Source organism: Alligator mississippiensis, chromosome 12, assembly GCF_030867095.1.
Source record: "Alligator mississippiensis isolate rAllMis1 chromosome 12, rAllMis1, whole genome shotgun sequence".
In the NCBI taxonomy this organism is placed as follows: domain Eukaryota; kingdom Metazoa; phylum Chordata; order Crocodylia; family Alligatoridae; genus Alligator; species Alligator mississippiensis.
Window position 1 is genome coordinate 17,441,625 of NC_081835.1, and position 12,813 is coordinate 17,454,437.

Sequence of the window (12,813 nt, forward strand, 5' to 3'; positions counted from 1 at the left end):
CTGAGCCAACCAGTTTCCACAGGCCAACACAAGTGCTCAATTGCTATGGATAGCGGCATGGTGAAAGGTGTGCAAAAATGTATAATGGCTGGAAAGTGCCCATTGCTGACTATTAACTATATCACTATTAATTTTGTTATTACTGAGCATTTCAGAAGAAATATCAGTTGACTCTTGGATTGGGTAGAGTTTTGAGTTGGAGGTGGGGGTTTATGAAAAGGATCAACCCTTTACCATCCTAAGTTGGACTTCCCCTATCTACAATCCATTTAAAAAAACATACGCAAACAATAGACTTTTCACCAGGCAATAGCCAAAATAAAGCAAGAACCAGGAGCAGCCAAACCTCCATGAAGAATTTGATCCAAACATCTTTGAGAGGTTCACAAATAAAGTGGCTACATCTTGCAATGCTTTATGTTTCTCTACTACTGGATTTTAGGGGTTAACTGATTGAAATTTTGGGGGCTGATATCAATAGCTGATTTTTAAGGAGGCATATCAGCGGATACAGATCTGATTTCCAATACCAGCCCAGCAGCTTGGAGAGTTGCATGTAGCTGGTAAGTCTGGTGTGGTGGAAGGGGAAGAGGGAGGGAAGGGGTGTGGGGGGGCATATCAAGGTGGTGAGGGAGGAGTGGGGTTGGGCCTGGGGCAAGCACTGCCCAGCTGGGGCGAGGCAGGCGTGGGATGGAGCTGTGGCTCATCTGGGGGTTATGGGGAGGGTGGGGGCAGCTCCTGCTGCTGTGCGTTGCTTCTCCGGGAGCTGCTGGCCCAGCGCTCACCTGCTCGTCTGCTGGTCCCTGCCGGTCCCTGCCGCTGCTCCCACTGCTCATCCAGGAGGGCATGAGGGTGGGGGGGCATGTGCCCCGGATCTGTGTGGGCCCCAGCCCCACTCCTCCCTCACCGTGGGGGCCTTGATCTGCCCCCCATGCCCCTTCCACCACACCAGACTTACCAGCTGCAGCAGCTCTCCAAGCTGTCAGGCTGTGCTCCTCGCTGCCTACGTGCTGCACTGCAGTTGCGCACAAGTACAGGCATTTATTGGCCATATTGGCCACATCAGGCCGATTTCCAATACAACCAATTTTCTTTATATCGGTGCAGATCCGATATCGGACCGATGTATCAATGCACCTCTACTGGATTTCACTCAAATCCAGCCTGCTGGAGTCAGTCAAACAGTCCAATGCTTTTCAGTGCTCATCTACACAAAACCTCCACATTATCTGGGATCTACCCAGAGCTGTATTTCACTTAGGCCTTACAGAGTACAGTGACCAAAGAAGGAATTTCAGCTCTTTAAGAACAATTTGGAAACTAAGAGCTGAAGGCACAGAGGCAAAAATGACAAAAGGAAAAGTAGAAACAGAATAAAAATATTTGTCTTTAGAACAGGCTGAGCACATAGGGGTTTTATAAAACCTTGCCACTGTATTGCACTAGTAAGTCAAGTGTTCACAACAGAATCAGCAGACACATCATAGGGTAATCCTATTATCAGCATGTTTACTTACAAGGGTGATGGTGCTCTATATGCAGAGCCAAAGCTGAATTTAAGAGAGTAAAGACTGAAATGCTTCTTTGTTTAAGCAAATCTATCTATTTGAACTGGCTGGAATGTAAAATTTTAACAGTTTGTCATTATTGTTTCTTTTCTTCAAGTAATGAATTGTCCAAAGCCAGCTAGCTAGTTGAGAAACTTCCACTGCAACTCTTAAGGTTTTTTTTCTCTTATTTTCTTTTACACACACATATATATATGCACACACATGCTTGTACACACACACACACCAACCAGCACCAACCTTTTCATAGCTATAATAGCTTCCGATTTCTGTAGCACTTCCCACCCCAAAATGCCCCACCCAAGGAAATACAGCCACCCCTGGGTTAAGAAGCAGCCATTGAGCACTGTACAACAACACTTTATGGCAGTAGGGGAAAGAATATATTCTGTAGGCCATATTTAAGCAGCCATATTGGAATCTGGCCAGAACTTCATGGTTATTCATAGGTAATATTTATAGTGCAGCAGTGTCCTAGAGGGTAACCAGATAGGGTCTTGTAATCAGCACTATGCAGACAGACAGAACATACAAGTCCACGTCTCAAAGAGCAGTTAACACCTGCTCTTATAATAAGCGGGTCACGTGGTCTTTAATTATCATACTGGACACACACACACACACACACACAGACACACACGCACACACACAAAATCTGGGCCATATCCATTGTTGGTGCAAACTGTCGTAGCTCCACAAAAATCCATGCAGTTTCTACCACGGACGAATGTGCCTCTCTGTCATCCAACACGGTATTTTGCATCCCAACACAAAGCAAGTGGAAGGTGACTAAAAACAGGCTTTGCCACAGAGGAATACTAGTTCACACTAAGACACAGATGGCTCACATTCCCTCCCCCTTTCCCAGTCAATGAGAAAGGGGGTAGCTTGAGGGGAGGTTAAAGGGGTCAGGAGGCACTTTTAAACAAACAAATAAAAATACACATTAAATTATTGCTTTTCTCATATTACACAAATCTCTGAGAGACCCCCTCTGCAACTTGTCCTCTGCCCAGCAAAGACTCCAGCATCTCCTGAACTCAGCTGCATACAGTACAGCTAGGGGGAGAAGGATCAGAAGGGAACCAGCCCTGAAAAAGGAGCCTTCTCCAGATTTAGATCTACAGAGAATTTTCTTAGCATCTAACCACAAAGGCTGAGCCTTTAAACAGCAGTGTCCTGTTCCAGTAAACAACCTCCTGTAGGTAGGATGGGGGCTACAGCCTCAAGTTTCAGTGTGTTAATCCAGGAAGCAACCTCATGCCATGTGGCCCATCCCAGCGTAACCCTGATACAAGGACGCAGTGTTCACTGGCCTGGAGTGGAACGAAGAGGAAGGTAAAGAGATGAACCACGTAGTGAGTTTCTGTGTGTGGGGGCGGTCTACATTAGCTAAAAAGGGGTGAATGACTTGTTTCTCCAGAGCCCCCTGATCCCACCCTCATTGAATGCGGAGGTATGAGGGGATGGAGTAGTTGAAGAGCAAGTAATCCATTTTGTATAAATTAAAGAGTCTCCTTTGGTAGAAAGGGCTGATGTCCTGGAAGAACTGGGCTGTCATGTCATCTGTGGTTCTTGTGGTCTTGGAGGAAGAGGGGAACTTGATGTTGATGTCAGCCCCCACCAGCTGCAGGATGTAGCTGGCATCCTCTGCCAGTGTCTCGTACTTGCCCACCACATCGTAGTGGACGATGCAGGGGTGACAGAGTGAGTGCACCCTCTCCCAATGCTCATTGAAGGGCTCCTCGCGCTGCGTCTGGGGATCCAACAAGTAGTAGACAAACTCGTCAAAGCGCACGTCGTTGCCGCGCTCCAAGGCCTCATCGCTGGGTTCCAGCCGGTGCCGCCGGATGATCTTGGTCCCGTAGCGTTTGTGGAAGGCTGTGTTGTAGCTGCGGGTGAACTTGTTGCGGTAGGCTGAGACCAGGCGCTCAAAGGGCTCCCGCACGAAGATGAACTTGAGGTAGTTGCGCAGGCGGTGGTTGATCTCGGAAATGCTGTACTCGGAAAGGGTGCGCAGGTTGGAGGAGACATGGGCCTCATTGGCCGGGATCTCCAGAGGGTCCTGGTACTTGCCTTGCCCTGTCAAGACCATCATGACTCGTTTCCAGTTGGTGCAGGCCACTTTGGGCACGTAGCAGTAGAGCAGCCCATGGACATCATCCACCACGAGGTGGCGCAGGTCATCGGGGGTGAGGAGACGCCGCTTGCGGGTGTAGCGGTTGCAGACACTGCTCAGCAGCTCCCGCCGTTGCTGGTGAATTGCCTGCAGGGACGACTGCTGAAACTGGGGAGACACAAGAAGGGGACACTGTCACTGCCTGCCTGCTGCCTGAGCTACCCTGGAGCCAGGCTCCAGGTGCCCCACAATTGCCTGTAGGGAAGGAGGGATGCTGGAGAGGGGGTTGGTTATGGTGATACTATGCAGTCACAGAATGGCCCCTCCATCATGTGCACCATCCTAAAGTCCTCCCCCCATTGCATCTCTGACACAGGTGGTGCCAGGGGAACACTGGTCCTTGCCTTGCAGTGCCATGTGGGGCAAAGGCACATCCATCCTGAAGGGCTCTAGTAATGCAAAGGGCAGTGAAGGAGAGTGGTGGGAATAGGGCAGGGAAAATTAGAGGCAACCATAACAGACAGACATGGCGCAGACCATGCACAGACCTTGCTGATAAAGCCATTATGCTGGGACGCCTGCTGAGAGGCCCCTTAAATTGGCAACCTCTGTTGCTCCCCTCCCCCTGCATGCATGGGGGGTTCAGACTTGCCTTGGCTACTTTTCTTCCCTCCTCTCACATTATCTAGTTCCCTTATGTCAGCAGATGAAGAGAACAGATGCCCCTTGAATCTTTAACACCTCCCTCCCCTCCCTCCTTTCCCATCAAGGCCAGCTCAGCACCTGCAGGCACTTGGGGCTGTTCCACAGGCAGTACGATGAGCTTGCAGACCTGTCTGGAGATGCCTCCAGGAGCCCAAACAACCCATTCCCCCACCTCCCCCTGCACCACATTCCTTTCTGCCTGAGCTGTCTGCAGAAGGCAGGAGAGACAGAGGCCAGCATGTGGCCTGAGGCTGTGGTGCACAGAACACATCCATTTGCTGACATCCCAGACTCATCTTCAGGGTCTTCCCTCACTCCCAATGCATCGAGCAGCTTCTATGCATGGCAAAGAGGCCCCTCTCTTCCTTCTGCTCTAATGCCACATTCCCTTCTGTAGCAGGTTTAGATTTCAACCCACAAGCTCTAAGGCTCCAGCTACACTTGTTTTCCTCCTCAACCTGCATGTGTTATGCTCCTTTCCTCCTTCCCCACCAGTTCCACTGGTCCTAGGGACAAATTCCCCACAACTCTGGATAACCAAACTTCACAGTCAGCACTGGGCTGGGATAGATGTATGGAGGGGAAATGACAGCAGAAAGGGGCGTTCTGGCTCTCCAGTTAGAAAGCATGGTGAGTGGAGTTGCTCATTCTCTTGAGACTTCTGCTGGGCTTTGCTGGTTGCTACACTGGTGCAAGTTTGGGGGGAGTGGGTTGGGCCTTCATCAGAAGCACTGAGTGTTGGCTACAGGCAAGGCTGGGGTATTTGACTGGGGTGGGGTGTTGATGCTCCTGCTGGGACTAAAACCCAGAGCTTCCTGGCTAAAGTCTTGCCCCTTGGATCATGTTTAGACCAGTCACCATATTTGGGATCAGGAAGGAATTTTAGTCCACAGTTTGGTGGCAGGGGGGGAGTTGCCTTCCTCTGTAGCAGAGGAGGGCATGCTTTTTGTCCTTGGATTGCTTGAGTGTACTTAAATGACCCTTGCAACACTGCTTTGCCTGTGGCAGGTTAGCATGTTCTTGGTAGCTTGGGGCAAGCTGCCTTGCAGTGATTCAATGGGGCTGTCTGTGTAGTTTTAAACATACAAGAACTTGCATGGGATGGTTTGGATACAGATGATCCTTTCTTGAGCAGTGGGTTGGATAAGGTTGTCTCCTGGGCTAGGAACAGACATTAGACATAAACCAGTTTAAGTGGTTAGAAGCTGGTTTAAGCCTGTAACAGAACAGACATTCAGTGCACATAAACCAGTTTGAAAATGGCTGAAACTAGTTTGAGATAAGCCTGATGCTACATTCAACCAGGTTTTAACTGAATTGGGTCAAACTAGTTTATGCAATGTCTGTCCCAGATTCCATCCTGGTTTAAGTTAAACCAGAGTCCTCCAGCATCCTAGATGCTTTGCAACCCTGGGCAAGGCTCTGCTCTCTGCTGTAGCCCAGCAGGGTTGGCCCCTCCCCTCTGTTCCCTAGCTGTTGCTCCAGCAGAGACTTGCAGGAACAGCAGGGTCTGTCTGGTTTCCCCTTGCCCAATCTCCTCCTCACCACTCCCTGCTGAAGCAGGGATCCCCCCTCCCCTCTGCCTTACACAGACACCTCTCAGCATTAGCTAGCATACCACATGCTGGCTACAGTCCGTGCTGTGGGAGATAGGACAAAGGCAGAGAGGACAGTGTCAGCTTAGGGATTTTGGGAGCTAATGAACAGGTAGCTGGTAATGTCCCTCTGTTCCTTCCTTGGAAAAAGTTGTTTAAGAAGAGCTTGCAGACTGTTGTTTTGTTTGATGGATTGATAAATGCTAACAACTCCCCGTGTAACTCCCTGCTGTGTAACTCAACGCTCTGTTATCAACAGCGAGGGGGGAGGGAACCCCTCCCTAATCAGAGCACCCTGCCCTGGCTCAGCATTATGGAAAGGAAGGGAGGGCTGCTCTAGCACCCCCTGGCTTCTACCCTGAGCCACTGCAGGCATGTGCCAGCATTTCTTCAGTCCAGAAGGGATATCTGAACGATTACAAACTGGTTTAGCCTAGCCAGGTTAGATTAACCTGCAAAGATTTAATCAGTTCAAGCTCAGGCTTTTTGAATGTCTGTCCCTAGCCCTAAGGTTTCTTGCAGCCCTGCTTTTCTATGAGTCTATGATCTTGCTCTATAAAATAAACTAAACAATCACAGACCACAGAGAGTCTGGGTCCATTTCCTGTTCTAGGAAATGTCACCAGAACATGCTGGAACAGTATGATTTTGAAGAGCAACTGATGCCAGAGACCTGAAACGAGACTTCCCCCTTCCCTCTTCCTGCCCCCACTCACTCAGCATGGCTAGAAGAGGCGCTAAACACAAACTGTGGTTTGTGGGTCTCACCTGGGCTAGCCCTATCCGAGAGGCGTGAAGGCTACCCCACTGTTAGCTACCCACAGGCCACAATGACAAATAGAAATTTGGCTCTGTGCAACTGTTGATTTAAGATGATGACTTCTGGGTGTCAAGCTGAGGGAAGCTTCCATTTTGGGCTCTGCTCCTCAAGACAGGCACTCAGCTGTGCCACTTGCTCAGGAAAACTACTGTTCACTGTCCTATTGTTGCAGCCTGGGATTTCTCTCCTTTTCCTTCATCCCATGCTCCTCTCCTCCTCCCCTGCAAATTTTGTCACCAGAACTACAGGTTATGAAGGACTAAGGTGAGTATCCCACAGAGCAGGGAGTTGAACTTCCACCCTTCCATACCCAATGGCTTGATGTTTGAGTTTGTCTTTCCCCTCAATTTCTAAATCAAGTTCAAATTTCTCATCCTTGTCTGCAAAGCTCTACACAGCTCCCACAATCAGCTCTAGGCCCTTCTCTGTGCCACCCCACACGTGGACTGTGCGCCCTAACCCAAGCATCCATGAGGTTGGACTGATTCACTCCTTCGGGTTCAGCAAACCACTTTGTGAGCTACCCAGCACTGGAACGGTGGAGCCAGTGCACTGGGATGGAGGGGGGGGCTTGGGCTTCAATTACAGGAGTGATTCAGGTGACCTGGGGGAGCTATGGCCTGATCCCTGAAAAAAGCTTGCCCAACAAACACCCATGATCCTGAACTTGCCCTTTTTCTCCAACTCTAAGTGTTTTTCCAATAGCCACAGACCTTTCACGACACACAGGCTGCGAAGGCCTCTGTGGAATAACCAGCAACACTAGGGTCATTAACTTGTCAGCATGGCTCAGAGAAAAATTCTTCCTCTGAGCAAGGTGCAACCAGGCCTTTGCATTCCTCACATTCTCAGTCCTGCAGAAGCCCAGCCCCTGTCAGCTGTTGTTACCTTGCACCCAAGAAGCCTGCTTGCTTGACCTAGGCTGCCTGCATGGAGTCCCACCCATTGGTATCAGTCTGTTCCTGAGAGGTTCATTGAGGTCTTTCATAGACTGGGCAGGCTGAGATGCAGAAACAGCACTTTGCAAACCAATGCTTCATAGGGTGGAGCATGGATAAGAGTATAAAAGCTTCCACCTGGTTGAGGCTTTGTATGAAGCATGCTATACCAACAGATTCATTAGCTGTTTATTGCATTGTATTTGACAGAGCGGGAAGCTTCTCCTGGAAAGAGTTAACCAATAACCTTTGTGAACAGTGATATGGATGCCATTTAGTCAAATGAAGCCACAGGTAATGTCCTGGTTTACAACTGTATTCTTCAGGGCCCCTCCTAATTGTCAATTTGGTTAGGACTAGGATACAGAATCCTCTCCCTGCATTCCCTCATTTTCTCTGCTAACAGGGAAATAACAAGCCAGCTCTTCCAAGGGGTAAAGTAAGGTCAATAGAGCTATGGCAATTCATACTAGCTAAGAATCTGCCCTGCTGTAGTTGCCTGGCTGCTTGCAAATTATGAGACTATCATCAAGCAGTGTGGCATTTTCAGTCTAAGCCACAGATTTTTGATGCCTGTAACTTTTTGAAAACCACTGCTGAGGCCCAGCGCAGATTTTGTCCAATTCTTCCGGATTTGAAACCATTTCTGTCAGTGGAGTGTCCTGTACAACCAGGTAATTATTTAGGTGCTTTTTTTTCTTTTCCTTGAATCCACAGGGACCAGCTAGACAGACAGCAGTCAGGCGCTGCAATAAATAAATGCAGCTGCATATCAGAAATTACCCACTGGAATAAGTGAGTGTTTTGCAGTTATTTCAGTGCTAAATTGCCCCTTCACTTCCCTCTTTTTGCAAGACAATAGCATTCAATTTTATTTTCAGAAACACAAACTAAATTCTTGAAGTGTTAGGATTTGTAAAGCCAACCCATTCTGCATCCACCGTTCCTCCAGAGCAAAATGCAATTCAGTCACATTACAGCATTAACCACCATTGCCATAGACAGCAAGCTCTTCCAGGTGCACAAGAGGGGCTCGTGATGGCTGTCATGGGAACAGTTAACGTGCTTTCCAGGAGATCTGTCCGAGTTAATTCTCAAGAGCAATGCTGCACGATACGGACAGGCCAAGGGGCAATTGGATTTCAGTGGGATGACATGTGCCTTATGCACATTTCACAGCTAAGCATTGTGAGGCTGGCACAGGTGTTTCATTAGAAGTCTCCCAGGCTTCCAGGCTCCTTTAGGCAGGAAGTTAGTCATGTAAAAATCTTTGAGGACCCTGGCCTTAGGTCTCCCATGCCTACACAGTCAGTTTTCAATACCAAGTGACTAAGAATAGGTTGAGGAGCCTGGAGCTCTGAGCCCAAAACAAGGTTGTGAGACTCAAGAGCCCCACAGTATAACATCTGGTCTCTGTGGTGTGATCTGCTGTCATCATATCATAACACAGAGTCACTCTGATGCCCCGTCACCACACAACTGGGGCACTATGATGGGTTCACTCACTAGACACAACAGACAACCATAAGTCTCCAAATGGGCATGGGGGAGCAAGAGCCAGGGATGATGACATCCAGGGCAAAGGAAATTCCCCCCATGAATCTCCACAGTCCTTCCCCTCTGCAGTCTGGGGAGTGAACCCCACTCTGCAAAGCTGTCCCAGAAGGTGACTGCAGCTAACAACAGCACCTCCAGTGCCGAGCGATGCCCCATCAACCAAAGCAGGGAGGCTGTTTGTCCAGCCCTTCTCAGTTCTGAGAAAATTGGGGGAATGGTTGTGTGGCAGATCCTATCAGATCCCTAGGACCCCAGTACCTAAGAGCTCTTCACCTGCCCCTCCTGCCTGCTCCTGTCTGGTACCCTCCCTCCATTTCAGTCAGCTGCCCAGATTTAGACTACCAACCACTAAAAATGTCTCAAAGGAACTAAATTTGTGTAAGGAAACTTCTGACCCTGAGGAGGGGCCTGGTGGTCCCCCCTGCTCTGCCCCCCAGCTGCCTGGCCCTGTGCTGGCTGCAGGAGCTGTCTGCTTGCCAGAAGACTTCCTGTGTCTTCTCTCTGCCTCCGCCAGCATCCAGGAAACCCCAGGCTCTGCTGTGAAAGGACTAAGCTCCATTCATTCTCCTCTGAGAACAGTCTGTAAAGTCAGCAGCATGCAGACAGGGACCCAAAAGAGAGGCATGTGCTGAATGCTGAGCTGGACTTTGGCAGCAGCTGCTCCTAACACACTCACCAGCCACTCAGTACATAGGGGATTGGGATCACATGGCTGTGAAGCTGATGGGCAGATATGCAGCGCTGGGGGTTAAGCTGCATGGTAAGGCCTAAGGTTCAGAGTGGTCTGGCGTTATCCAGAGCTGTTGGGCAGATGGATCCTGCCTCCTGATTAGTGGGACAATCAAGGGTCTAGAAATGGTATCTAATGTCTGTGCAACCTCCTGTCATGACACATGGGCCTGACTCAAGACACATGGTTAGAGGCAGCAGCACCATGGCAGGTGATTTAGTTTCCAGTGAAACTCCCACTACCTGCAGTGAAGGTCTGGTGGGATCTTCCTTATCAAAGATGTTCTAATAGCAACATAAGCAATTTTAAGAGAGATATGGCTGAGTTAGTTCAGCCCAATCTGAAGATCTCAAAGCACTTTACAAAAATGAACAAATATTACCTCACCAGCCACTCCCACCTTCTCTCGAGGCAGGAAATATCCTTATCCTCAAACAAGGAGCCTAGGTGAACACCTTGCTGGGGTCGTTTGACCCCAGTGCTCTTTCCTGCCAGGGCAGGGGGTCGGACTTGATCTGTCAAGGTCCCTTCCGACCCTACAAACTATGAAACTATAAGTGAGCACATGTCTGAGGAGCCAGGATGAGACCCTAGGACACCTGACTTCCAACCATTTGCCTTGAGTCCATGATGGTTGATCCTTCTGGGTGCAGCGCTAGTCTAGATCAGTGATCTCTCAAGGCCATGTTCCCTCACAGGACAAACTGGAGCTACTTTGCCCAGCTTGAAGTAGTGTTGCCAAGGGAAAAGCTCCCTATAGACAGTGAGCTGGCCTGGAAGCCTAGTTCAGTTGTTGGCATAATGAACCCTTCCTACACACCCAGCGCAATCTGCTGTGCTTTATAAGGTTCACTAGGCAGTGATGCTTATCAAGGGCCACAGCCCTGTTAAATGCAGATGTAGTTGTGTGACTGACTTTTTCTTTCTTGCTAAGAAGGCTCAGAGGATAGCAGTGGGCATTTATTCATCTGCACAGTCTCTCAAGGCAGGTACCATGAGGTTCTGTTCAGTTGCTTATTTGGTGCATACCGAATCATAAAGTCATAGAAAATGAGGGTTGGAAGGGATGTCAGAAGGTCACCTAGTCCAACCCCCTGCTCAGTGCAGGGCCATCCCCAACTAGAGCATCCCAGCCAAGGCTTTGTCTAGCCGGGTCTTAGAAACCTCCGGGAATGGAGATTCCACCTCTCTGGGTAACCTGTTCCAGTGTTTTACTACCCTCCTGGTAAGGAAGCTTTTCTTAATATCTAACCTAAACTTCCCTTGCTGCAAATTGAGACCATTGCTCCTTGTTCTGTCACCTGGCACCACTGAGAGCAGTCCAGCTCAATCCTATTTGCAAGCACACTTCAGGTAGTTGAAGACTGCTATTGCATCCCTCCTCAGTCTTCTCTTCTCCAGACTAAGAGAGAGGCTGTGAGGAAGAGGCTGAGGCTGCATGGGTGGCAGTGCCTCCATACATGGATTACACTTAGTTGCTTCTGTTGTAAAGACATGCTTTGGTATTGTTAATTGTCTTTTTTATCTGGTGTGTTACTGGGACTACAGCTTGGATAGAAGTGAGTTGCAAAGAAAGATGACTGAGATATATGTAAATATATCTCTTAATATATAAACTCTTCAGGGCAAGGGCTATTTTTCTGCTCAGTGTTTGTACAGTGAGCACCTGATCATGCATTACCTTGGAAAGTGTGTATGATAATGATTCTGTGCAGAGATGATTTTTCCTATTTTTTGTGACCCAGACTCCTAGCTGAATCCCAGTTTCTCTACCTCGGGTTTGCTGTGCTAGGCTAGACATTAATGAAGCAGCAGAATTGGTGATCACTTCTTACAGTGAATGACTGCCCAAAATGTTGTGACCTTTCGCTTTAAATGTAGTGGCTTCAATAAGGGATACCTTGATACCTTGAGGTTGGGTGCTATAACTTTACAGCACACAAAAAACATTAGTAAGATAATGGGACACTGTTCACTAAAGTACTGCTATCTCAGGTTTCATTTTCCTCTTCACCTACCTGGTCACTGTCATAAAGTGCCTGGAGCGGGCTTCGACCTGACTTTCCACGCCAGGTGGTCGCCAGAATTCTGTCTTCTGCATCTGGGAAGAGAAGTGGGGAAACCAAAATTAGAGCATTTTACTTTTCCCAGCATCAATCAGGGAGTCAGCATTTGAGGCAGGAACAGACTTAGGAGTCTGAGTTACTATTCAACACCCTACAGACATGGATCTCACTGCCATATATATACTACACACACACTTTTCTGAAGTCAGCAGTTTTCAAAATATAGAATTTCCTTATTTCTGTTCTTACTGTGTCAGTTATTGAAAGCTGAGACAATTTCTCAATTTTCGCTCAACTGACACTGTGTATTTATAGATAAGGTTCTTGGGTGAATCTGATATCTTTTATTAGACCAACTGAAATAGTTGGAAAAAATTTTTTAGCAAGCTTTCGGGTTTAAAAACTCTTCGTCAGGATGAATAGTAAAGAAAAGTAATGAATGAATGAGAAGTAAGTAGTAAAAAGGAATGAAAAATAAATAGTTTACTATTCATTAAATCCAAAAAGAGCACACACCAACTACAGAGACTTCCTCAGCCTGACGAAAAGTTTTTAAACCCGAAAATTTTTCTTCCAACTATTTCAGTTGGTCTAAAAAAAGATATCAGATTCACCCAAAGAACCTTGTCTGCCTACATCCTTAGACCGACATGGCTACAACCTACACCCATGTAACTGTGCATTTGTCTATGTTTTCTTCCCTTTTTTTTCCTTT

The 12,813-nt window shown here is 48.1% G+C and overlaps 1 protein-coding gene across 1 annotated transcript in view; it reads right to left on the reverse strand.

Annotated features, from left to right (window-relative positions):
* Window positions 1–1,400: 1,400 nt before the first annotated feature.
* Window positions 1,401–12,813, reverse strand: part of CHST13 (carbohydrate sulfotransferase 13) — a 54,552-nt gene continuing 43,139 nt past the window's right edge. The window contains exons 2-3 of the mRNA XM_019499795.2: window positions 12,051–12,133; window positions 1,401–3,855 (exon numbers count right to left, since the gene is read on the reverse strand). Coding sequence (XP_019355340.1) covers window positions 3,010–3,855; window positions 12,051–12,133 — 929 coding nt within the window. The 3' untranslated portion in view covers window positions 1,401–3,009. The remainder of the gene's footprint in view (window positions 3,856–12,050; window positions 12,134–12,813) is intronic.